This window comes from Pelodiscus sinensis, chromosome 8, assembly GCF_052426305.1.
Source record: "Pelodiscus sinensis isolate ZL-2025 chromosome 8, ASM5242630v1, whole genome shotgun sequence".
Classification (NCBI taxonomy): Eukaryota; Metazoa; Chordata; order Testudines; family Trionychidae; genus Pelodiscus; species Pelodiscus sinensis.
The window spans coordinates 64115662-64142500 of NC_143059.1; the positions used below are offsets into that span (position 1 = coordinate 64115662).

The 26839-nt window shown below is 40.1% G+C and overlaps 1 protein-coding gene across 24 annotated transcripts in view; it reads right to left on the reverse strand.

The window, feature by feature from the left end:
* Positions 1-26839, reverse strand: part of TCF7L2 (transcription factor 7 like 2) — a 227750-nt gene that overhangs the window by 15369 nt on the left and 185542 nt on the right. For 7 of the 24 annotated variants that reach the window (XM_075935453.2, XM_006134982.5, XM_006134981.5 and 4 more), the window contains exons 5-10: positions 15774-15906; positions 13345-13447; positions 10633-10719; positions 4056-4196; positions 1820-1979; positions 966-1073 (exon numbers count right to left, since the gene is read on the reverse strand). In XM_075935453.2, the coding sequence (XP_075791568.1) occupies positions 966-1073; positions 1820-1979; positions 4056-4196; positions 10633-10719; positions 13345-13447; positions 15774-15906 (732 nt within the window). Of the gene's footprint in view, positions 1-953; positions 1074-1819; positions 1980-4055; positions 4197-10632; positions 10720-13344; positions 13448-15773; positions 15907-25661; positions 25897-26839 lie in introns of those variants that run through there. The other 17 variants (XM_006134984.5, XM_006134983.5, XM_006134978.5 and 14 more) reach the window with 8 other exon arrangements.

The following is a 26839-nucleotide window of genomic DNA, read 5'->3' on the forward strand; positions in this document are numbered from 1 at the left end:
GGATTTGTAAACTTATTAATACTACCTAAAAATAGGCAGGGGGCGGGGCATTATTATATTATAGTGTTAGGAATTTTAAAGCCTCTACAAAGCCCTATGATTAGCACAGCTACCAATCTGTTAAGAATTTATGGACTCCATTCTATACACACCAGCATCATTCTTAATGCCCCTAGAGGAGAGTACTGCACTCAATAGTAAGAGAGGGCACAGAGTTGGGAACCAGACAGTGAAAATCAGTAGCATATGCTGTGAACAGACTTTCTCAAGGGGGGAAATAAATAAAAATCAACCAGGCTACACCCCACCTGCTGCTTGGAAATTGCAATTTCAAGATATGTTTGTAAAGAAGACCAAACAATAGAAGCATATTAAAACAGAACCACAGTCAGGCATAACATATTTGAAATATACAACAGTAGAGCGTGGAATAATTTATGTTAGCCTCACTTGAGAGCAAGACTTTCAAACACATCACATTTTGCCAGTCCTTCTCTGAAGCTAGGATAAGTCATTCTTCCACTTTCCACTAGACCCTCACACAGGTAAGCACAAGACACTCATGATTCATTTTTGTTGTGGAAGAAAGGGAGAATTGCAGGGAGATTATTTTTTTTAAATGAACACAAGTCTAATAGCATCTTCCAGTGGTTGGCATATTGAAGGCAGAAACCCTGCAAGATTTCTTCACAGAGCTCTACTCACATGCCTCAGTTCTAACCTTTTACATCCTTTGCCATCCCAGCGAAGGAGCCTCTTCCAAGTCGAGGGCTATTAATTGCACTCAATTGTTTTGGCAATGCGGGTGAAGCGTCCGCTGTGGTTTCCAGATTGGGGTCCTGAGATACCCCTTCAAAGTAGTGCTTGTGTGCAGTGTGTGGACGTAGTTCAGCAGGTTAAAGGTAAACAATACATTTCTACAAACTCTACTACTGAAAAAAATATCCACCTACATAGCCACCTACATAGTTATCCCGTGCGGACCAGCCTGGGTAAAGCTGCATATGGAGCTGCCGTTCCTTTCTTGCCAGCTCATAGTATTTAGCTTGTTCTTCTCTGGATAATGCATGCCACTGGCACAGGGGAAGAGAAAAAAGAATCAAAAGCACAACATATTAAAATACAATAGGTCAATATAACTCAGTATCTGTGTTTGTATTCCATTTTCATAAAAAAGCCAGATAAAAATAGATAATCTGGCACGCACAGCAAGTTAATATTTTATTTACGACTCTGGTTTACCCAGGTTTGCTCTGCTAAGACAGAATTCATCATTTACATTCATTCAGTCCTTGTGTTTTTTTTGAACAAACCCACAATCATTTGTTAACAGGACCCAGATCTGAACCACTACTGCTTTGGGAAAAGCATCTCCTTCTCATTATTCCCAGACTCTTCCCCATATTCATTTTTTTCCCCAGTCTATAAGTGTGCTAGTACGCAACATTCTTCGCAGCCCCTTACAAACCACAGTGAGCCACTTCTAGAGCCAAAATAACATGAAATCTCAGTTTTCAAGTCCTGAGACATGGAAATAGCATTGAAAGAATCAATCTCATTATTATTTCAGTCCCACAAGTGGTGCCACGTAGTAAAATATGCTCATGGAAAAGCAAACACAAATACAAACAGGAAGGTATTTTAGTTTATTTTGCTTTCTGTTGAAATGATCTTTCAACCCTATGCAATATCAAAATAATCCAGTAATATATACTCAGACTAAGGCTACACTCCTTCCGTCTTTGCAATAGATTTTGTTTCCTGGAGAATTTCACCATATGGTTTTCTCTCTCTCATTTTGGTTTAATTAGTTACCTACCCTTCGACCCAGGATTTGATTGATGGCTGCACTCTCTTTCAATGTGCATTCTGCTACGACTTTTGCTCTCATTTCCTTCATATACAACATAAACGCATTAAGAGGTTTCTTTATGTGTGGCTTCTTTTTCTCCTCTTCTTTTTTGGAGTCCTGATGTTTTCTGGGTGATGAAGATAGAACAGACAAAAAAAATCTCACAGTAAGAACTCTCAGACATTCATCATACTCATTCCCCAAAACCCTACCCTCTTAAATACAGTCTCAAAGGATAGCTATGTTAGTCTGTAACTTTAAAAATGAGTAGTCCTATGGCAATGAGAGAGAGAGAGAGAGAGAGAGAGAGAGAGAGAGAGAGAGAGAGTGAGCTAGCTTTAGTGGGCAAAACCCATTTCTGCAGATCATCTGAAGTGGGTTTTGCCCACGAAAGCTCATGATATGTGTAATTGTTAGTCTCTAAGGGTACGTCATAGCAGGGCTAAAGCTGAAACAAGCTACACAACTTGAGCTACGTCAAAAATGAAGCTGAAGTCGAAATAGCTTATTTCGGCTTTTGGTGCTATGTACACAGCAGGAAGTCCGAGCTAGAGCACTCTTCTTCCAACTTCCCTTACTCCTCGTAAAATGAGGGTTAAGGAGATGGAGTAAGAAGTCCTTCAGCTTGACATTATTTTGACATTATGTCGAAAGAACTGTGTAGATGAAGAGTAGATTAATGCTGCTGTGTAGACATAACCTAAGGTGCCACAGGACTACTCATTTCTTCCTCTTAAATACAGTTCCACAGCAAAACTACTGGCATCTTATACTTGAAACTTTTGCAATTGGCCCCTGAAAAGTAACGGTTTCAGAGTTCTTTAGAGTCAGCTGACTGCTACTTATGAGAATAGGGTTGCCAGATGGTGTAACCATAAATACCGAATACCGCCCCATGCCCTCCTCCCAAAAAAAACCACCAGGGAAACAATTTTGTTGAAGGGGGAGGGGGGGAAGGGGAGACCAAAATTGTTGAGCAAAATAAATAAATAAAAACAGCATTAAAACAGCATGGCCCCTTTAAGTGCGTGCAGAGTCAGAATAGGATAGAAAGAGGAAAGGTTGAGCACTAAGACCCAGGGAAGGCATTGCCTCCCCTTGCTCAAGTCTTTAGGATTTTTTCCGGCGGCCATCTTGTTTTCTTGGTCGAGCCAGAAGGGAACTTCCCTGTGGAACCAGGTAAGCAGGGGGGCCAGGGGCGGGGGTCCGGGCCCAGTTGCTGAGTGTGTCGTAGGGTTGCCAGGTGTCTAGTATTTTCTGAATTTTTTTTACCGGACAGGACGCAAAAATACTGAACTGTCCAGGTTAATACTAGACACCTGGCAACCCTATATGAGAACCATTTTCACATTCTTACCAGAAACCCACTTAATATATGTAACATAGCCAGATATATTTTCCCCTTAAGAAAACAGAAGTAAGGATATAGACCCAGATCCTCCAATATATTTAAGTGCCTAATTCACACTGAAATCAAAGGGTACTAGGAGATTAAATACCTTTGAGAGTCTGGGCCCTAGTGCCTAGTAAAACAGGACCATGGTCCATGACTGAGTTTCCTAGGCACTGACATAATGCAAACAATAATAAAACACCCACCAGTGCCCCCGATTAAACCTAGACAATTAAGTGGCGGAAAATTCGTAGTTCAAAGTAGGGAGTACCAGGCATGTTGTGAGTACAGGGCAGGAAAAACAAAGATTCTCCTAAATTCTAATCCCAGAGCAAAGATCAATTCTCTCTGTGGCCTTTGGCAAGTCACTTATTCCTATTCCGCCCCCCCCCCCCCCAAATTGGCTAATTTTGTGTACCCTCATCTCTAGGTACTGAGTAGAATGCAAGTATGTGTCTCAAGATGGGCATTTAAAATAGAGACACACAAAATTATTGGACACCTTAACTGTTGGACATTTTCACTAACTGTCTCCATTTTCTTCAGCTGTGCATTATTAATAGCTACTTACCTACTTCTCAGGAGTCTTGTGAGGAATTAAGTACCATTATTATTATTTTGATACACAAGGCCAATTAAATTATGGTCAATTACGTTCAGAAGACCCAATCAAGTGGTTCATATTCTTTTTTACAATAAAATCACAGCAAAATAAAACCTACATTAGAAAAACTGGGTGCGAACCTCTCCCCTCCCCCCCACATTGCATTTAGATTGTCTTAAAAATAAAACAATGACTGTAAAACTTACGAGCTGTGGAGTGAGCCAACGTCGCTCTGAGACGATTCCTGTTTGACTGTTGGTGTGACTATGGCCGGATGAGGGATTCCAGTCGTATGTAAACTGTGATGTGGTGGGACCATATGTGGAGGAAACCTAGAGGAGAGAAAACTGTGTAAATCGTCAGAATAAAAATGAATGAATGGGGAGGGATGTGTACACACATTAAAAAGGTACATAACAAGCATATGACAGCCAGACAAAGCATATGAAAGCATTAATTAGTGATAAATTAAACATAATGATTCTTCTAATGTCATTAAAGCCAATCTTCCCCTTCATTATCCTTACTGACATGAGACATTATGATTTTTAACATCGTTCGCAAAAGGCAAGTTCCACTGACGAACTTGGATGGAAAAGTGGAATTTCAGCTACCTGCAGGGAAAGCAGCGGTCTGCTGCTTTATTGTAAAATTACCAGTGGCAACTAGTGAACCAATTTTTATAGGTCTAATCAGGTTGAGAATTAAGGATGACATCTTTTGTTGCATATTGACAGTGAAATAAAATATTAATGCTGCCACAATTTATATGCATTTTGACAATCCCTTGTACATGCCTCATTAGCCACATTTTATGGATGTAGCAAAATAATACATGTATTTGTGTTTGGTTAACCTCTGTGCTATACTGCTTTCAGAGGGTCGGAAGATCTATATTTTGAACCATGTGGTTTACATAGCAAGGCATAAGCCCATGTTAAAAAAAACAAAAACAAAAACCTCCAAGAATACTTCAGTTTTTTAAAAATATAGAGAAATGACATCTATTTTAATTCATACAGTTAAATACATAGACAAAGGCCTACAATTGAATCCATAGGGGAACGTGGCCTATGTGTGTGAATTTAACTGTAGGATCAAGGCAATAAAACATACACTCTAAAACCATTTTAAGCATATTCACAAATAACGTCTATTAAAAACAAGCAACGAATCAACAAGCTTTCAAAAGAGCAATTACATTTGTTACTACTCCGTGGTCCAAAAAGGTTTCACAGTAAATAGGAAAAAGAATGAGCACAACCTGCTCTCAGGGAACTGCACTGAAACGCTTGGGATTTCACGGGATGTAAATGGGCCTAGAAATTTGGCTCACGGGGGATTTGATACGCTACAAAAACTCCAATCCCAAAACAAAACTGTGTGTTCTCTAAATAACGTTTTCTATTTGTAAATGTGTATCGTGAGTTCTGATTGCATCTTGGCCTGGAGAAAGTTCTATGGATATTCAGTATACATGCGGGGGAATTCTCTAGCTATACTGTGTACACTAAGAATAGGATTTTTCTTCTACCATGTGCGTACAATGACTTTTCCTGATAAATATCTATGTTGACATAGCAGCGATTTATACAACTCACTGATATCTTAAGTATGAATCTGGGCAAAGAGGTGACAACAGGATTTCATGATCTTTTTAGTTCATTCTCTAACCAATATTAATAAGTAAGTTCTTTAAGAACGTGCGGTCTAAAATATTTTGTGCTGATGTTTATGCAGGGGCATGGAACAACCCTTTGATAAATAACCTTCCAGTACAGCTTTGTAGATGTTTTTCTACTACTTGGTGGAACTCAGGATCATTAAGAGAAGTGTTTTGGGTCTCATGGCAGTGGTGGGAAGAGTGATCTGACAGGACAGAGAATTCAAAGGTGGTTAAGGTTCTTCTGGAGAGGGAATTCAGGCCCTAGCCAGAAAGAGGTGATGAAAAGGAAAGTTTTTAGCCTTCATGGTAGGGGAAGAGGAGGACAGAGAGTAGACTGTGTTTATTATTTTTGACTTTTACTGTTGGGACCAGAGCCCCCATTGGCATGAGTCTCCAAGGAAACTGTTCAACTATTCTTGTATTAGAAGGTTTCTCCTTCCCTGCACTGGAAAGGACAGGCGGATGGGAGCAGGGGGACAGAACATTTGAGCAGGGAAAGGAACTTCTCCTCTGCACAGGTTCACAAAGTAGCCAATAGAGATATTAATGGTTAACCAGTAAGCCTCACCCGTAATGGGCAAGGCTTACTGGTTACGGTTAACCGGTGGGGGCTGGAGCAGCCTACCCCTGGTCAATTGGTTAACCAGTTAAAATTAGCAATTTTATATCCTTAGTAGCCAGCACACTGATGTGGGAGTGAAGAGATCTTGATTTTCTTTCCATTTCTGCCACTGAGCTAATGCATGACCATTGGCAAATCACTTCATCTCCCTGTGCCGTGCTTTTCCCTCCTATTTCTTGCCTCTGTGGTCTATCTAGAGTGGAAGCTCTTAGGGAGAAGGGACTGTCTGCCACTGTCTCTCTATGCAATGTCTGGCACTGCAGGGCCCTATTCTTAGGGTCTCCAGGCTCTAGCAGGATACAAATAATGGAAAATAATGAACAATAGTGGGAACTCACTGTGAAGGGAAAAAACAAGGCAAAATCCTGAGCCCACTGAAGCCAATAGGAATTCTGACACTGAGTTCACTAGGGTCAGAATTTCCAATCTCTTCCCTACTTAAATCAACCTCATGGAAAAATCTATTTAAGCAGATTCCATATATCAATTCTACATATATAAATTTTTAAATTAAATTCTATCTAAGGCTAACTCTGTGCAGAAGGACACTGCTTGTCAGAGAAAATGCGGAGCCCACTGGTATCAAGAATCTGTTTTTTTTTTTTTAAAGATAGAGAGCTAGAGAGATTTTATCTGATCAGAAAATCTCAGTTGAAATAAAAAAAATTGATTTAAATACTTTTTTGTGTGTGGCATGATTAATAAGAGCTGGTTAAAAACGAAAAAAAACAAACAAACCCCAACCTCACCCTACCTTAAAAGCAATAATTTCCTTTATTTGTAGAGAAATGTAAAGTCAGCCTTTCAAACCAGCCCTTTTAACTGCATGTATGTGCGCGCATGTATTAATTATATGTACGTACATATACCACACACATATTGGGAGACATCCTGGCTCAACCGCAGTCAATGGCAAAAACTTGACTTTGGTGGAGCCAGGAATTCACCCATCACACTTTACATTTCAAAGAGGTGGCAACTTCTGTCAACAGGCAACTACCACTGAATAATCGCTTGCTGATAGGTAAACTTCAGTAGTGGCAGCTGTCCAAGAGAGGTTTTGTGTTTGCCAGGAACGTCTATTTATTGTTTAATAGTGAGAATGGCTTCCTTCTGAGATAATAAACTGCAGATACAACATGTCACTGCATTAGGGAAAGGGAGATTAAGCTGAAGTTTGGGATTGCAAGTTTTTAGTTATGTTTTTGGCTTTCAAAGTAGGATTCAAAGGCCTAATTCAAACCTAAAAGGTCAACAGAACCCTCCCATTGCCTTCAATGCACGTTGGGTTGGATTCCAAGTCTGTTTGGTTATTTATTTATAGTCGCATGGAAGTCGGAGCTAGGAAGTGCTAGCTCTGAAGCTGGCGTGATTCCAGCGTGGGTAATTACATTCTGCAAAACTAAATTTCCCCTGAAATTTCCATTACAAAAGGCATTCTTCATTGCCACTGCCTAGCTGCTGTGTCGTGGTCCAGTGCACACTTAAACTATTACCCGAATTCACCTCAGAGGTGGCTGCTTTTAAGTGGTGGGTGTATTGTTTACCCATCAGTTGGTTAAGTTGGCTACATTTTGTACTAATAATACAGTTATGAATAATTTATAAAGGGGTAATAAAAGCTCAATGGATAATCCTGTGATAGCTGTTAATAGTGGTTCTGGTGATTGGTGTTAGGAGGACATTATTAGAATGTTATAAGCAACCTGTGGATGCTAACAATGGGTTAAACAATGATTAAGAATTATTAACCCTTCATAAATTATTTATAATTGTGTCCTTAATTATTAAGTGTGACCATTAAGATGGTAAAGGCCCTTAGGAACATTCTGGGCAGAAAAGTGCTCTCAACGGGCAAGGTCAATACCACAGTGCCAGTAATTAGGGGGAGCCTTTAAAACCGTTCTGGAGGAATGAAGACTAGAACCTTCTGAGGGGTGGGTGCGTGAGCGTTACTGGTGTGAGAGACAAAGAGAGACAGAGTGTGCATAGAGGTATGTGTGTGAGAGAGAAACTAGAATAGGTCACACTGATTTTCACATCTGGAGAGAGGGTACATAGTATATTCCACAGTTATTTCCATTACATATTCAAAACTCCTCTGCAGCGTTGTACTGAGGTGTTTTTCGGAACTGAGCCTAGTCTTGCCCTGCCTTCTCTCTCAGCTCTTTAGCTTGGGAGGGCAAGCTCCTATTACTCGCCTACTGATGTATGCTGGGTTATTTTGTCTGCAAGGCTGTTTCACATATGCACACACAGCTGATGGGACATGTGAGAAAACTTGCGCAGAACCGCACATTTTAAGATGCTCTATCTAACAGAGATTGCCCCTGCTTGGTAAAATACAAAAAGATGTTTCTGGGCAGAAAAAAAAAGAATAAAGGTGTCTAAACAGACTTCTCAGTATCTCCATATGTGTATGTGCATGTGTGTGTAATAAAAATCCAGATTAAAAACCACTGTGTGCATGCATATGCAATTCTCCCCCCCCCCCACCCCGTACGCACACCTTTGCCTCAGAAATTCCTTTCTTCAGATGCGATTCCATGAATCGCAATAAACATCCTAAAAATTCTAAGCAGCTCATTATATACCCCTGTCTGCTTTTATGGCTCCAAGCCAGAATATAATGATGAGCCTTAACTTGTTAAGGACAACTAATTTTTTGTTCCTGGCTGTCTCAGGGGCTTCTCTCTTACTCACTCTCACTTTACTTCACTGTTGACATGTTTCTGTTAACTGGATGTCATCTGCCTGCCTTGATTTTATGCACAAGCAGTGGGATGCATTTTTCTGTGCAACAATTCTGCTTTGAGTTGCATTAGAGTTGTCATTATTCTCTCATTTTCCCCTTGCACTTGTAACATTTCATCTATTCCTGCCTTATTTTTTTGAGCCATGGTGCACCCACATTATGGTTTATACATGATCTTGCTCCCTTTGAAGCCGGCAGATTTCAGAGCCAGCCCTCGTCAGGAGAAGTGCCTGCTACCAATTTAGCAGGCTGAGGGCCCCGAGCTCCAACATCTCAATCTAAAGGGGGTCACAGGGTGGCACAAGCGAGTGTCAGCAAGTGCTGTTTAATTGCCAATCTAGGCTTCTCCATGGTGTTTAAAGTATAATGACCCATCACTTAATTCTGAGAAGTCCTGGCCCTGCTGCTGAATGGAATGAATATCAAAGGGTATGCCAGAACAGGGCAAGGATCCTACATTCCCTATAACTGCCATAAGTATAATAGACCTGTACTTCTGTAGTCCCATTACCACAATAATGTATTTAATTTGCTGTATACTCTTTTTAACTAGCTACCTTTCATAAGGCCTGTCTTGGGAATATGGCATGTGCTCCCCCCAAAGAAAAAAAGAAAGAAACTAGCCTCACTAATAATAATTAAACTAAACCAAGCTCTACTTTGCCTCACCTCACACCTTCAAATCTTTTGTGCATATTTTAAAGACTAAATGGGAACTGCCACTTCATTTGAAGCCCTGGATCTCTGTCTGCACTGGGCCTTTTCATACAAATTTACATTTTCAGGTGTCTCTTTTTTATTCATTGTATCAACAAGCACACTTTCTGTTATCAATTTTATTTTATGTCTAACATATATAGAGTGATTCCCCGCTCACTCTTCAGCCCTGCCTACTGGTTTCTGTTACTCAAGGAGTTACCATTCTCTACTCAAACCTTCCTCTCTAGTCTAACCTTGTATTAACTGCAGAGATGTAAGGGTGGGGGGAGGAGGAAAGAGATGTGGAACCTTGCTATGTAATGCATGCTAATTTAATTATGTGCCATCATCAAAATGGATTAGCTGTTTCAGCCCATCAGGAAAGTCTAAACCTCCACCGATTTAATTAACCAGACTGAAAATCAGATGAACAGCAAATAAAACTATCATTAGGAGCAATTAGTGATTACTTAAACATAGTGCTGCCAACCAGTTTGTAAATAAAACTAGCAGCCCCTGGAAAATTAGCTGGAATTAATTGGAGCTAGGGAGGGGGAGAGATATATACTTCTAAAGCTTTAGAGGGTCAGGGAGGTACTTTTATGTTGACTACCAGTGTTTTGAGCTTTGGAACAGGATAAAAAAAATGCAAAAACCTTCCTTCCAGCTCAGCCTGAATAATAATAATACACCCATACCCTCCCCTTTCTCACAGAGAGCTCTGCTCTGGATGATAGCCACTGAGAAAGCAAAACGTGTCACGGCTTCTTGCTTTTTCAACGTCATGGACTGCTACCTTTTTTTCAATTAGTTGGCTTTGGGAAAAAAAACCCATAGCCCCCACCCTCCCAACCCTTGAAGTTCAAAGGCTGGTCAGAGACTCCCTTTCTCGTTTGACGGGACAATTTGGGTTTTTGCAAACTGAAAATGACTGCTTCACTAAATGCTTTCCCAAATGCGTTTCCTACACACTTCTCTACAGACAATGTTAAGAGGAGTTACATTTGCCCTTGATTCAGGACTGCAGTACTTTGAACTCACCTTGACATGGAAGCATTGACAGTCAGAGCTGTTGGATAGGGATGTCGGAATCCCCCTGTTGTGATTGGGTAAACGGGTTGACCTTGCCTGGAAAGAAGAAGGGAAAAAATAGTGAGAGAAAGAAAAAAGGGTTTTGTTTTTTTTTAAACTTCTCTCTGCACAGTAAGCTTTATTCTCATTTGATCAGAACAAAAATCTTGGGGATTGTACAGCAAGGATCAAAGGAAAGAAACACAGAACAATTTGAATGCCATAAATCTGATAGGAATGGCTAATTAAATTTTATAACCTCTGCTTATGTCAATAGAGACCCTCTCCCCAAGCTGAAACTAGGTGTTTTGTTGTAATAATTAAAGGCGAAGTCTCGCTTGCTTTAATGGAGCCATCACACTAATTGAGGGCTACACATCCAAAGGAAAACAATAATGAATGTAAATTTATACCAAAATAAAGTACAGTGAATCAAAGGACTTCAGTTGCGCTTTGGGCCTCTTTCGGTATTTAGATCTCGGTGAGAAAACATTAAATTAACAGAGCTTAATTTGTAGCCTTTTGTCAGATTAACAAGTGTTGACAAGAGTTACCGGGGGAGAGTCCCCAAGAAGTATTGTGGGTAACCAATAGACAATCACACCTCATTACAATAATTAAAAAATACAGCAACATGCAAAGCAGCATCCTCATGAAAGACACACAACTTTTTCTGATTGAGATTTGTCTGTGCTGGCTATTTCTTTTTATCTGTCCTTCAAATATATATATCAGCTGTGCTGATAGGATACTTTTTTTCTTTAAGCATAACCTATTTGAGATAGCCAGGCCAGTTTAGGATAGGTGGGTGCAGTAGCTGATTGTGAAACAAAAACAGTATAAGAGAAGTTAAAATAAAAACCCTTTATGTCCCTTTACTAGATGGTGGTATTATTTTTTAAACTGAAACAAAGATTTGATTTTTTTTAATGGTGGGATTATTGGTATCAACCCACAACAAAGGCCCCACAAAAATAATGTAAAACGCGTGAGTAGATAAATAAATACTGCAGGGTAAATTGGTAGTTTTGGTAATAAGCCTCCTTCCTGATATGCAAGTAGGTGTTTGCACGTGGATTAGGAAACTGTCCAACAAACCCTCTGGCAACATGCACCTACATATGGAAGACATGATCTAAGGCCCAAAGATGACGCAGATGTCCCCAAATGTCAAGATACAATATGGCTCCATTAGAAGGAGTAAAAAGGGTCTCCCAGCCATAGCTAAGATATGAGTGCCCTTTTCCCATTACTCTCTCACTTTAATGTTCCGGTTTTCTGGTCACACACTAAGTGTATTGATTTTATATGTCAGGAGTGTGGACTTCTTTATCGCACAAATAATAAACAAGTAATACTCAAGACTCAGGCGATGCCTGAGAACAGCATAGATGGGGTGGACTAGCCACTGCAAAGAGCCAGCACAAGAATGAACTTCAAACCCTCCTCGTCAGGCACCGTAAGGAGGAGCAGTGTGTGGAACAACCTCTTGTGTGGACTTCTGAGGGAGGGTCACAGAGGGCAGGTCATGTGACGGTCTCCCTGAATCCACATATGCATATCTAGTAATCCGGGGACTGCCCATAGCAGGAGCAGAGGCCATGGAAGGACCTGAGTTCCACTCCTTATTCTTGGCTACAGCTCTCTCTGTGTGTATATGAACTGCACTGCCTCTACGAATTAAATATACCCCGTTTCCTCAAGGAGGGGTGAACTTCATCCAATGTGCCTAGAGCAAACAACTTAGAGCATAATGCCCCAGGACATGAGTCCTGCAACTTAGCCTGAGATTTCCAATATCAGTGAGGCCTGAAATATCCTTTCTATGGGAATAACATAACTTATGGAAATAAAAATGTATACTATAGTGCAGAGACTCTTTTCTTTCAGGACATCAGTGCACTTTACAAGCAATAATCAATGAAACTACAGAAAAGTCATGTAAGGGCAAGGAGGTACTGTATTATAAACCCATTTCACAGATGGCAACATAGAGGCATCAGGTACCAATGACTCTCAGCATTACATATAAGGGATTCCCATTCTCTACGTGTGCTACATGTACAAAGCAACACATTAAAAAACAAACAAATGGACATGCCCCATGGTTTTTTTTTTCTTGTACATCTTTAATCTGAACTAATTCATTTTTCTTGTCCTGAATACAAATTCTCTCCCAAACTGCTACCAGGTTTCATCCAATTTTTGCCAGCTAATTGCCCTTCCCAACATGGAAAACTGGGCTCCACAGAGTGGTCAGTGCAGTTGCAATTAAGTCACATTAATGATTTCACTATTTAAAAAGAACAACACCACATCCCTGAAATCATAATCAGCCACCACAAAAATCAAACTGTGAAAAATGAGAGATCCAGCAAAAATGTATCGATAAAGGGTTTTTAACAGAGGGGTTATGAATTTATAGCCTACAGGCCATTGGTTTGTTAAAGTCAACATGTGTTATGGAGCCTGAGTGTCCATATTTGCTTAATACCATATGATTTGGTATCAGAGCCCCTAGTTTATTTAATCTTTATGGAGCAATTATCAATTCACCCACATCATAAAGTGCCAGCTGGCAAATATACTTATCTCAATACATACACACACACTTTTAAAAAAAACAATAAAAATTATACATGTCAAAAAATAAAATGGAAATAAAAAAATGGAACTCCTTACTGTGGTACTAACCATCCTAGCGGATGGGGGATTTGCCCTACAGTGCCCGGTGATAACGGATAATAAGGAGATATATCCGGAGGATGCGGAGGCCTTGGAATTCCTAAGGAAGAGGAAAGTGAAATGGCATAAATATCGGTCAGGAAAAGAAATAAAAAGGGACAGAAAAATCACATACATTTCTATGCCACAGTTATGCTAATGACGTTGGTTCCTAATTCCAGTAAACCTGCACTTACCAGAATGGACCACTTGGGACTGTAAGTAAATGAGTCTCATGGAAAGACGTACGTGTGTGTGTGTGTGTGTGTGTGTGTGTGTGCGCGCTTGATTTCTCCCCTCTACCACCAATCAAAGACCATTATTGATATTGCAGTAGCCCCTGTGGTTCCATCATGGACCTCACCGTGCTAGGTGAGAACAAAAAGATGGTTGTCTCCTCTCGCAATCATTCAAGATTTCCCTCTGAGAGGATGGAGCCCCTAGCTACTTCTCTCCTTGTGGCACCGCCTTCATCCCATTTCGAGTAAGCCTCCAAAATACACCATTATATTTTCAAGTGGGGCATCTAACACTGGCCACTGTCGGAACAGGATCCTGGGCTAGATGGACCTTTGGTCTGACCCTGTACGAATGTTCTTACTTGGAGTGTACATGAGGCATTTGTTTTTGTACCTCCAATCTACCCTAAAATCTTGAAGGTGAGATAACACAGTCCTCATAATCTTTGGAAAAAAAGAAGAGGCGTGAGAACATTTCACATTGCTGTGCAGATCCACAGATCTAAAAGAATTGATCTCCAAATATAAGGTCTCATCTTGCAACCCGTTCCTTTGGAATCAATGGGACTTCCTCAGGTAACACTTATAGGGCTGGGACCTTCCAACAGCATGGCAAGCAGCAGAACTAAAAGCGAGAGCATTCAAAAGAAGGGGCACTGCATTCGTGGCTGAAAACTATTTTTTTTTAAATCGCTCAGGAAGCTTTTAATCTCTAAATTAAATCTCCCTGTGTGACATTTTCATGCAGACACTGCTTTTTCTCCATTACAAAAACCAAACAGATTAACCGAGCTTTAACCATAACAGTGAGCTATTTGCACACTTGAAAGAATGTTCACAGAAGAAAAGTAAACAGTCTACAGACGTTAATCATATGTTTTACGATAACCATTTAAAAGCTATTCCCTGTACTGCCATTATTTAAATGAGTGGCTGACTATGCCATTCACTTGCAATACCCAGGGATGGCTAGATGGCTCCTTTTAAGCCAGGGAAAGTTAGCATTAAGTACAATTAAAACTGCGGTGGGTAAAGTGAACAGCTAATAGTGAACCAGCTCTTTCATGGGCTGGGGGTTAGATAGTTTATCTGCATATGACAGGCCCAGCACACAGCCATACTATTGACAAACCCTGACATGTATTCACTGTTTCAAAGTTACCTTCTAATTAACTAACAAGGATTTGGATTAACAAAAACAAAACAAAACAAAACGCTGCCACTAAGAACTCTATGGAGCCTGAAGAAAGGAGACGGATAAGATCAGTATCACTACACTGCTGTAAAACACCCTCACTGGCTGGGGCCAGCTGATCGGGACCTTTGAGCTTTGTACAGCCTCAGAGCCCAGACATCAGCCTGAGTCTGAATGTCTACACTGCAGTTTTATAGCCCACGGCCTAAGCCCTATGGGCCCACATCAGTTAACGTGGGCCAGCCATGGGTGTATTAATGCAGCAGAGACATATCCTATATGATTCCTCCAGGGCCTCATGTTAAACAGAGACCCCTTTTTTAAAGTTAGCATAACATGTAAATTCTATTCTGTGAATACCAATAAATCCACGTAGGGTTTTACATTGCTCTATATTCCAGAAGATTGCCTTTCAGAGTGAACTCAGACGTACATTTGGGAGAAAAATAAGTTGCCAAGTGCGCGGCTGGAACTCAGCAGCGAGGGTGGATAGAAATTCAACATTATAAGAGAAAAACGGCTGAACCTCTGACACAGAAACAATGGGTTTGGGGGAATCAGAGAGATTCATTTTGAAACTGGCTGCGACCTACCACCTTTAAAATTCCAGCTGAAATTTTGAAAATGCAGATCACAGAAAGCACGTTTAACTCCTTGAGTTGCTCCGCAAATCAGGCAGAGAGCTAAATGTGTATTATTTCTTCTGCTTCTGCTGCACAGAAACACAGGTGTAAATGACTGCAGGCTCAAAGTCCTTTATGAGGCTTCCTGGGTTTTTTATGAAAGCTTAGCCCAACATGTTTATATCCAATTTAGGAGAGTAATTCAAAAGGCAAACTAGGTATCTACCAGTATATTTCACAACTATTTGCCACTGAATAAGTAATTTGCCCCACAAAACAAACAACATGCATGACTCCCCCAACCCCCTCACAACCAGACTCCTTACCTACCTGTTTTTGGATCTACGTCGGCTGGTAAGTGTGGAGGAGGGTTTCCTGGTGTGAAATGCTCATTGCTGTACGTGATAAGCGGCGTGAGAGGGTGTACATGGTGCGGGTGCTGCACAACTGGCACTTTGTTAGACTGTCAAAAGAAAAGGGAAATGGGGGGGAACACCCTCTGTTAACAATGTCACACACTCGTCCCCCCCGCCCAAAGCCATAGGAATTATCTAAAGAAATACGTGTTGGCAAGAGTTGTAAAGTGATTCTTATGTTTTCCCTCCATGTTTCTGCTGCAATTTTCATCCTCTTCCCGTCCTGTTAGAACTCTACCAGTTCGCAAGTAAGTGGGTAAGAATCTTTATTCTCTTTGACCCATTCCTTATGGGGCACCGAGTTTTTTCTTATGACTCCTCACGCTTCACCTCTGTGATGCATGCAAGCTCTTCAATGAAATGCTGATAAGAGTCCCCCAGTTTAATTAGCAAGAAACCCAAATGCTTAGTGACCTGAAGGTCTGTCCCTTCTCTCCCAGCTACCAGTCTACATTTTACAATTCTTTTAATAAAGAAGCTGCATAAAAAGTCCTCATAATTTTCGAGTATTCCCTTCATTTGGCTGCACTAAGCTACCAGATGATCACCTGCATATTAAAGGAGACCTGATTAATTATCAATTCAACAGATAGCCCTAATAAGTTAACTGGATACTGCTGAATTGTGCCACTAAAACATGGAAAATTTTAAATAATGGCAAGAATTTAGATGCAGAGTGTGAAATGAAAACTCACTTGGTCAAAAAAAACCAACAATCCACCACCTTTAAAAGTCATGCAGATATCATGAGATTTTTCTTGTTTTGTTTTTATAACAAGCAAAAGTATTCTTCCTTTCTTTCTTTCTTTCTGAAGAAAGAAATACAGACAGGAAGAAAGAGCAGGCTGAACTGTTACCTACCCTTACAAAACACAAAGAAAAAAATTAAGTTGGAACAAGTGAACTGCTGGACCATTTACTGCAAGTAATCCAATTGCAAAAAACCCTATTCCCTACAGAGGATTTTCACTAAAATCCTACAACAGGGACATTTAACCAGATTAGGTACCAGCAAAGATAAAGAGGCTAGTATTAGATGATGAATGGATTAGAGTCAAGTTTCATTTCAGAATGTGTCTTCATTTCCTTTTATTACTTTAAGTAAGGAACAACTTGCATTAACATCAAGTAAAAGGAATTACATTAAAAGAAAAAAGTGATACTCAAGCAGCGCCCACTAGCGCCACTACAGTTCAGGGTCTGTCGGCATTTTCATTCTAATCCTCCATTCTGAAGGGCACTAAAATTGAGAGGGCTGAAACTTGCCAGTACAAAGTTGTCAAGAAGATAGGTTTTTTTTTTTCCTTTTTCCCTAGGGCTGCATTAAACAAAGTATGACTTGAGCTCAGTCTGAACATTTTGTGCATCTCTTAAAAGAACATTTATTTATATTTCCAGCTTTTGCGAAAGGGAGATAATTTCAGGAGAAAAAAAAGCATAAAGAGTTTGGGGGGAAAAAAACCCCACATGTCAAATGTAGGTTAATGTCTGCCCAATCGTCTACTGATGGGCAGACTCACAGAACAGTTTGCATGCTACCTTCCACAACTTTAGCTTTGTTTTTATTTCTTTATCTCTTCACGTAGTGGCGTGTGCCAAATAGTAGTTGTGTGGCATAGATCACAGCTAGTATGTAAACCTATGCCAACTACAACGTAGTGTGCTCATGGGATCATAGGTCATAAAGACTACAATCCTCAACCACAACCATTAACATCTGACGAGGTGGGTCTTTGCCCATGAAAGCTTATGCTCCAATATATGTTAGTCTATAAGGTGCCACAGGACTTCTTGTTGTTCAACCACAACAGTTACTCTCCATTTACACCGTGGTGTCCCATGACTGGATTTGATCCCTACCTATGCTCGTAAGAGCGAAATTCCTCAGAAAGTTTGGAAATACTGAAAACCGTGGTAAGGGTTTCAAATAAGTCCCATTAGGTATTGTCCAAAGAGACAATCATTGTCCAAACTATCATGGTTCTCCATGCAGCACCATGTGACATTTTGTACAAAACAAATGTCTGAAAACAAGAAGGAATCACTGGCCAAGAGAAGTGTGAATCTTTAATGTTGGATAACACCTAGTGTGGCTGGTAAAAGTGGTACAGAGGAGCAAATGCAAGGGCACTGCTAGATATCAGGCTGAAAAAGTATTCAGCCAGACCTCAGTATGCTAATAAAGTAAGGTATGGCTTTTACAGAAGTTTTATTTTTGACAGAAACCTCTAAAGAACCCAAGCTGATTAATTAAAAAAACAAAGGAAACCGCTTTAGAGGGTTTAGACAAACTGACAAAAATAACATTTAGAATCATAGAATCACAGCAAATCAGGGTTGGAAGACACCTCAGGAGGTCATCTAGTCCAACCAGCTCAATAATAACCATATTGGCTTTGCATACTTATCAGCCCCTGGGGTGGCCTGGGTCTGGCAGCACATGTAAACTGTGTGAAACCACCACCCACAGCTCTGATGTGCCAAGAGCCCCTGCAATACAGCTGCAAAATGGCGAGAGTCAAGGATGAAGAGACAAATTATCGTTTCACTTAACACCTTGCCCACAAAGAAACAGGAGTCTGAGCCTGACCCTGCAAGCCTTTGCTCAGGTGAATAGATTTCATTCACACAACTGGGTCCCTCTGAAGTTAAAGAGATGACTCATGTGAGTATGGGTTTATAAGATCTGGAAGTTTGGGGGGGGAGAAAGGGGGGAAGAGAGAGAGAGAAAGAAGGGGGGAGCGGATTTGGGGAGGTGGGGCAAATTACAGTTGCAGGGTTTGGGGAGGTGAGACAAATTACAGCTGTACCTTAAAACAAGGCAAAAAACCCCCAATCACTGCTCATCTGCAAGTTGACCTGAAGTCATATCACTTCACTACAGCCAACCTGGATTTCTCTGCATTTTGTATTATATTTAATATTCTGTATTTAGCAGATCAAAAAAGGTAGAGGAGGTGGGATCTTACCTCAGTGTGGAGATAGCCAATAATTTACAAGAGGAAGGGACACACGGTTTTGAAGAACTGCCAATTATGCATCAACCCACTAAATAAGTGAGTCTTTAAAAGCTGCCTTAAATCACCTCCCTTGAAAAACAGCACAAGGCAGGATTATGTTGTGGGCAAGGGCAGGCGGAATGGTGAACTTGCGTCTCACTTTGAAGTCAACGGGAGCTCTGCCCGAGTAACAAGTGCCATCCCTAACACTCTCCAAGGGCTATAACCAGGTCTATCATAAATGTTACAAAGAGTAAAGACCTAGTAGATTATTTTAAGCCCATCTCCTCTTGCCAAAGCACAACTGCTCTCTCTGCAGTATAATTTTCTAATACTTTTTAAGAGAGAAGATAAAAATCAGTCTTTCAAAAATGGATTTGTTTCCTCCTTTGGAAACAGCAACTTGAAGCATTACTTTCATGGTATGGCATATGTGAAAAGTGGAGCTGTACTACTACATCTAAAGTAACAACAATGCAATAGCAGAAAGAGAACACAACACTCCCAATACACACACACTTACACAGACCCACAGCATACATATGCAACCTGCAGAGCAGGGTTTCACCAACTTTTTCCTTCAGACCCCTCCCCTCATGCTATAAAAACTCCATGACAACTGTTTTTCTGCAGATGAAAGGCAGGGCAAGCGCTACGCAATAGTTGGTAAGGCAACTGCCCAGGGCTCCATGTTGCTTAGGTTCTAGTCCCGTGTGGTGGGGTTCAGGGCTGTGGCTTCAGCTCTACATGTTGGGACTTTGGCTTTCTGCCCTGGGCCCCAGCAAATCTAATGTCAACCCTGTTGGGGGACCCCTTGAAACCTACTTATGGTCTTCCCAAGGGGCCTCAGACCTTTGGTTGAGAATCACTGGGATAGAAAACCCTCTCCCATCCCTTCCTGATTTGGATTGCAGAGGGAGGACGACAAAATACAAATGACAACAAAAGTTTGTGTTTCTGGATTGGTGATGCCTGATATGGGAAAGATTAAATCAGACCCGCCGGGACTAAACAATTAAATCTCTCCACAGAGATTTGATACAGTTTTTGGAAATGCATAACCAAAGAGGAGTCAAAGTCCCAACTGAACCTTCAGAATTCAAAAACAAAGCTCAACTGTGGATGGATATGGATTGGGAAGACATGGAAGGAGTGAGGATATTAATATGGACATGGATTAAATGCAGATCCATGTCCTCCCCAAGAAGAATTTGAATAATTTAGGTGAAACTTGTGGGCAATTGCATGTGAAATCACTGTGCACTAGTCTTTGCTGGGTGGCAGAGACATTAAAACAAAAGCACTATGTGTGTATTTGCTATGAAGGTAACACTTCCCTCCAATTAATAATTATAATCTACTGAAGAAGCCAATATGAACTGTATAATGCTCAGTCACTAAAATATCCAGCCTTCTAATTCTTGCTCGCCTGAGTGATAACGTAATAATCACACTTTGTTCATTATATTAGAGATGCAAAAATAAAAATCTTTTAATAGGAAATTTCTGTTACTACAATTCCTGAATAGCAGGGTGCAGTTTGACTTCCGCGATAAAAACTATGTGCATATTCAAAGGAATGTTAATAAGAACACAAAGCAAAGTGTAGCACAGAAAACAGGAAATCTGTTATGCCAGGTTAACAGGGCATCTTTAAAAACTGACACAAAAATACAAACAGAAAATTCCTTAAGACACTGAGGAACTTGGGTTGTAGTGGTTACATTGATGTAGAAGCCTTGCTTGGTCTAACTACCAAGCCAGTCATCCCAACCTTGAATCTTTCTTGTTTTCTTAGTCAGTACCTATAATTATTTACTGAATAGCTACCGATGGAGGGCAGAGGGGGCTTTTTGCAAGAAGGAAAGCTTAAAACCTTGCCATTCTATATGCATAGTTCCTGTGACTTCTTCGTGGGGGACAGACCCTCTTGGCTGACCCCTAACCTTTCAAGTGTTCTTAAAGCATCAAGTTCTGCTAGCATGCAGGAGATGTTCTGCCACTATCCTAGGCACCCCTACCTATCCCACAATACTGTTCCTAATTTGGAACGTGGCAAGCAAAAGATTGATTAGGCTCTTGTATCCAAGACCTCCCACCCTTCCTCCACTATGGGTAACCTAAGAGGAATGAAAGCTTGCATTCACCTCTAAACCTATTAATCAACAGATAGTGAAAACAAATGGAGCTATGGCTCCGCCTGTCTTTTTTCCGAGTCCTCCTCTTCAATACTCCCCTATTGCTTTTTCTTTCTGCAGAAGAAAGATGGGGCCTGAAAGTGCCTTTATGAGCCTAGTACAATAAAACAAAAGCAGCACAGAAGAGGGTTTGTTAGTTTTCTCCCCCCTCCTCCAGGGTGGATGCAGAAGGTCTATAGTGGTCTTGTATTACGAGGCCCTCCCAGGGACGGCTTGCTCTGCGTACTGACTCAGGACCAATTCACAACAAAAGTAGGTGTAAACCTTGTCTCCCTTCATTTTTCAGATGCTGCAGTTATAACCATGCTGATTGAAAGCAGTAAAATATTAACAGAAGTAAACATCTTTGACGCTGCATACAGCCAGTGAAAAGGTAAAGAACTGTCTTATTCATCTCGTTGATGATCTCTGGTTGGTCTTACACTTGGGCGAATCTATCTCTCTCTCACTTTTTTAATCAGATCAACAGAATCTTCCTTAACGAACAGGAAGATTCTCCCAGGATTTCAGTGTGCCCAACAAATCAGACCACCTGGAGACAACCGTCACTGCGTTCTTCACCATCTTATTCAAAATGCTCAAGTAACCGCTTGTGCTGGGCACTGTTAACTATCACGAGGCAACACCAAACCCAAAGGGCCTTGACGTCAATATTTCAGAGTGATTTAAAAGAAAACGAGAGAGAGAGAGAGACAGAGAGAGAGAGAGAGAGAGATTAAAAAAACACAGATGGGGAATTTTCTTTAGGAATAAAGATTTAAGTCAATTCTGTTTAAGCTACTAAAGTGGCCTTTCGATGTATTTTTTTAAAGGAATGTTTTCACACCTCACTAAGCATTTTCTCTTGAAATCTACTTCCCCTGGCCCCATTATAGCAAATACAGTGGCCTGAGCCCTTTTGCAGTTCCATGTAGCTCATTTCTGCCTAAGGTCCTGCCCTAAGCTAACTGCCTATTGTAACAGATGACAAGGCCTCTATTGATTACCAGAACCCACCCTGCTAAAAAAAGGCTCATTTTCTTCCTTCACACAAATGATGACAGGGGCACAGACAACCATGTGTAGGGACAATATCCCTCACAGTCCGTGACTGACAACCCTCCTCAACCAAAAAATACTTCTGCACTTCTAACTGCTTCTTCTCTCTCTTGATTTCAATGGCTCCCACATGGTTGCAGAATTGTTCTAACAAACAAGGGCCTGCCTACCTACCATAACACAAACCAGCCAACTTTCCAAAATCTGTTCTAGCCTGAATTTCTCAAACAAACACAAAGGCAGTTTCCTGACTTGCAATGCTCATCAATTCACTTAAGAAAAGTGAGTGCTTTCCTTTCCACCCCCTGCTTTCAAGTCCTCTCTGAGTTTTGAAGCATCACATTTTTGCTCACCCCTCCGCACTTGACATTTTCTGCATTCTTCCAATAGGAAGATATATTGACCTTTGAAAGGGGGAAAACAATCTTTAAGATGCGCAGGAAATTTCCACTTACAAATCACAAAAAGAAAACTGAACTGGTAACAATTAGCATGTTACAAACTAGCTAGTTTAAAAGAAATGGAACCAGATCTTGGATAGCAACCTACTGTTTTTAGGCATTATGCTAGGATAATTTAAAATATTAGTGAAGTCTTGTTATTGCTAGTAAAAGAGGAACTGGACTGCTGATCTTGCCTTTAAAGCTGGCTGGCATGCTAATCTTTCCATAGCAATTAAAATTAGAATGAAAAACAAAACTCGGGCTTTTCAAAGTAAATAGTGCTATAGTTCTTGGACCATATGGAGTTACGGTAATGCCAGGTCAGAGAAAAGTGCCTGTTCAGACAAACTAGAACTTTCAGAGATCCTTCAAAATCTGCTTCCAGTTAACTTTATGAAAATCTTTTTCTGCCCTGCTCTTTCCCAATTTTTAATCAATAAAAGAGAAAGCTCTCAGTTGCATTTCTTCCATCTGATCTTTACAACCTGTGATTAAATCGGTCACCTCTTGTGTAAGGGAGCCATGGCCTATACAAATCTAGGCTTCTCTTTCCATTACTTTACTGCATCACATAATTATAACCAAATAGGCAAATAAGAAGATTTCCAATATAAGCATCACTGGCTAGATACTTTGTTTCCAGAAGTCTGAGGCAGTTGAGGATACAAGAAGCCTTCAAACCTAAGATCCTTTTTTCTTTCTTAACATCAGAAAAAGAGGATATACACTGTTCCTGTCCCAACTTGGTAAATACTCTTCACCCTCTTCAAACACGCAGTTGATTCCCAAACAGACAGGATGCGCTTTAACAGTAAGCAAAGAAAAGGAACAGCATAATGGCTGGAAAAGGAGGACATGGGGATCCATAGAGACTAATGAAACTGAAACATGCATAAGAGAAGAAAAACACAGAACCTAACTTAAAGATGAGAAGAAAAGAGAAAACAAACCTACAGATCAGAATTCAGAAAAGTTGAGGGAGGAGAGGCAGAGGTGACTGAACAAACAGGTGATCATGTAATTGCCTTGCATCTACTTTATCTTCATTACTTAGCACAAATAACTTTTAACATAACAGTTCCAACAGTACAGTAATCAAGCTTTTACCCAACTGCATAGATGGTGTCTCCATAAGAGTAACATCCTATGGCATTTCATCTCTTACATATAAATCACACATATTTCAGCAGTAGGCGTATATTGTAGGAGAAATAATTACATTGATTTACCTAGAAATTAGTTATTTGTACCTAAAGTGATAGCCACAATGTAGGTTTTATTTTTAAAGGCCCAATAACTTCCTTAAAAGGAAGGAGGTATGTATATATACTTAGGCATTTTTTACTATTTCAGTAATACCACAAAGCATTAATATATATAAACATGGATTAAAGAAAATATGACATTCTAGTTCTATTACATCTTTCAAAACCTCGAATTTAGTGATTGCGATGCCCTGCATTGTGTGCCCAACACACTGAACTATTTAATAATATCTGACTGTACCGAGTAACAGAACTTCATAGCCCAAACAATTCCATTTTTAACTGTGATCATTGCTCATGCGCTAAAATCTCATGCAATGAAAGAAAACAACGGAGTCATAAAAATGGACTGAAACCAAGTGCCAATCAATTCTTTTTTAATACATTAAAAGTTTACATGTGTGTATGTTGAGTCGTGTAGATCAGAATGTTAAAAACACTCAATATCATAGAAGGAAAGAAATTCATGTCTACAGAACCCTCAGGCTTTTCGCACTAAACCTCAATGAGACCTTTCCGTAAAAATACAAGGCAAAGGTTTTTTCACTAATCTCAGAGAAATTGTGTTTACAAAAATACGTTGTAAAAGAAGAAGGAGATGAGTAACTCTCATTTTTCACATTGGAAGAAAATATACATCTTTACAACACTTCACTACATCAAGGCTTTGTAGCAGAAAAGGCAATAAATTTACTATCGAGGGAAAGGCATCACCGCCTCCACTACATAGGAATATAACAACTCCCTCTTCCTAAAGATAGTGACAATACAGCAGACAGGAAAAGAAAACTTCCGGTGAAACTGGGCTGCTTTCTAAAAACACTAGCTGTGTAATTTCTCTCTCTCTCATGTATAATTAAGGAGAAAGTACAACTGGTTAAAGTAGTTGGTGTGCTTTTTATAATATATAATATGAAAAAACAACCAATGGAGTTCTTATGATTGAGAATACAGAAACAATGTAGCAAGACTCATTCTATTCTCTATTAAATGAAAGTTAAATAAAAAAAACTTTTTTTCCATCACCGATTGAAGAATCTCCCTAAAATTTGCATGTTACACAGCAGGGCTATGTTTCTAAAGAATCCTTTCCTATAAAATGTAAATGCTTATTACAAAGTACCAAAAATAGGAATTAAAAACCATTATACAAAAGTATTTGTCATGATTTAGGCTCTTTCTTATACCTCCAATGTTGAATAATGTCATTTCCAAAACTCCTAATTGTTATACACCGGCCAGTCTCCAAATCAACCTTTTCCCCTAAAAACAAAGAATTTGCACATTCAGGGCTCTTAGTAAAAGCAATAATAGAACTGAACTCCTGAAAGCTTTGAACTAAAAACACAAAAAAAAAAATAAATGAAAGATAGAGAATGAATTTGTATAATCCGTGTGAATGTTACTACTTGTATAATATACACTAGTACTTTCCCCTAGTTAAACAATTGTTCTATATCTATAATACATGCACACACATCCCAACCCCTTCCCTGCAGAAAACAAAACAAAACAAAAACAACAATTTCCCCCCCTTTCTAAATACAAAACAAAAACGAGGGGGAAGAAACAACCCTCAAACCATTTCTGGATTATTGTACTGCTTTGTACGTGAGCAGTCTTGCTTCCCATTGTTTTGCAACTATTACAGCATTAAGAAGTGTCACGGTATACCACCCCCCCTTAAAAATGCTCACTGTAAAAAAAAAAAAAAAAGTATCTAACAAAGGTCACAGCTTGAGATGGCTGCTTTATCTTTTTTCTCTTGCATGGACTAGAATAAAAAAAAAAGAGAGAGTCACATAAGAAGTTCAGTGGTCAAGACTGAAAAGCGCGTGCACGCAAAAAGTGCTACTCACCCAGCAATTTAAATTGAGATGCCAGCAGCCGAACTGCTGGAATAGAGAGAACCCAGAGGCAAGTGCTCCTCCTTTACCACTCAAATCTTCCATTCCCACTAAAATCGCATCCCTCGGGTACATAACAGCTTTGTCTTTCCTTCTCTTAACCTCAAAAACTTTTTTTCTTCAATGTCTAGATGCCAATTGTGCTGGCTTTGTATTATTTTCCTTGCAGCTTTTCTCTCTCTTTTTTCCCCTCCCCCCCCCCCCCTTCACTTAAAATACTGGAAAAGCTGTCTTAAAAGATCAAGATGTCTCCCGTTTTTTGGCCTGGTGCTTTCTGAAGGCTCAAAATCCGCTGTCATGTTGGCGGCGAAAAGTGTCTTATTTCTAAATTGTCAGCTGTGGACATCAAAATTTAGTAAAACCTCCTCTATTTTCTACTATATCACTTCGCCATCCTGTCAGGGAGGGGGGTTGTGGGAAGGAAGACTCACTTTCCTGCTCAGGTATGCCTGCTCAGGACAGCTAAAAAAGCAGTTACCTTGGAAATCAATGACAACGCTACCACAGCTCAAGCTGTACAGGTACCACTAAGTGAAGCGAGGAAACAACGGCTGGTCGTGAGGGAGCATGATCAGCTAAGTGTAGCGAGCACTCACTTTAGCTGCATGACTGTCATATACCTCAAAACAAATTTCTTAGAGAGAGAGAGAGAGAGAGAGAGAGAGAGAGAGCTATGGAAAAAAAAGTCTATTTTCTTGTCGCTGTAACACAAAAGTGACACTTTATAGGTTCCTGCAATTAGCTCTGGTTCTCCTCGTTTTCTTCCAGTGTTAAAGGGTTTTTTTTTTAAACTGACCCCCACTGTAGAAGACAGACAGAAGAAGAGCTTTTCGTACTGTTGTCTAAAGAAGTTCGCCACCACTATTGTATTTTCAAAAGCTGCTCCCGAGTAAGGACCAAAAAAGATTCCCATATATCATCAATGAAATAAGCACCGGTGACAGTCTCCCTACATCTTGTAACTTCGCCAAGTAGACTATTATTACATAGTACAGCCACCTAAGATGGATAGTTACAAGGACTGTATTCTAAATTTGAGCTCAAGTACAATCCACAGTTCACTGATGGTAATTTCTTGACATTTATTTATTTTTTTAAAGTAGGACTGAAGTTTAACCACTCTGCAAGCA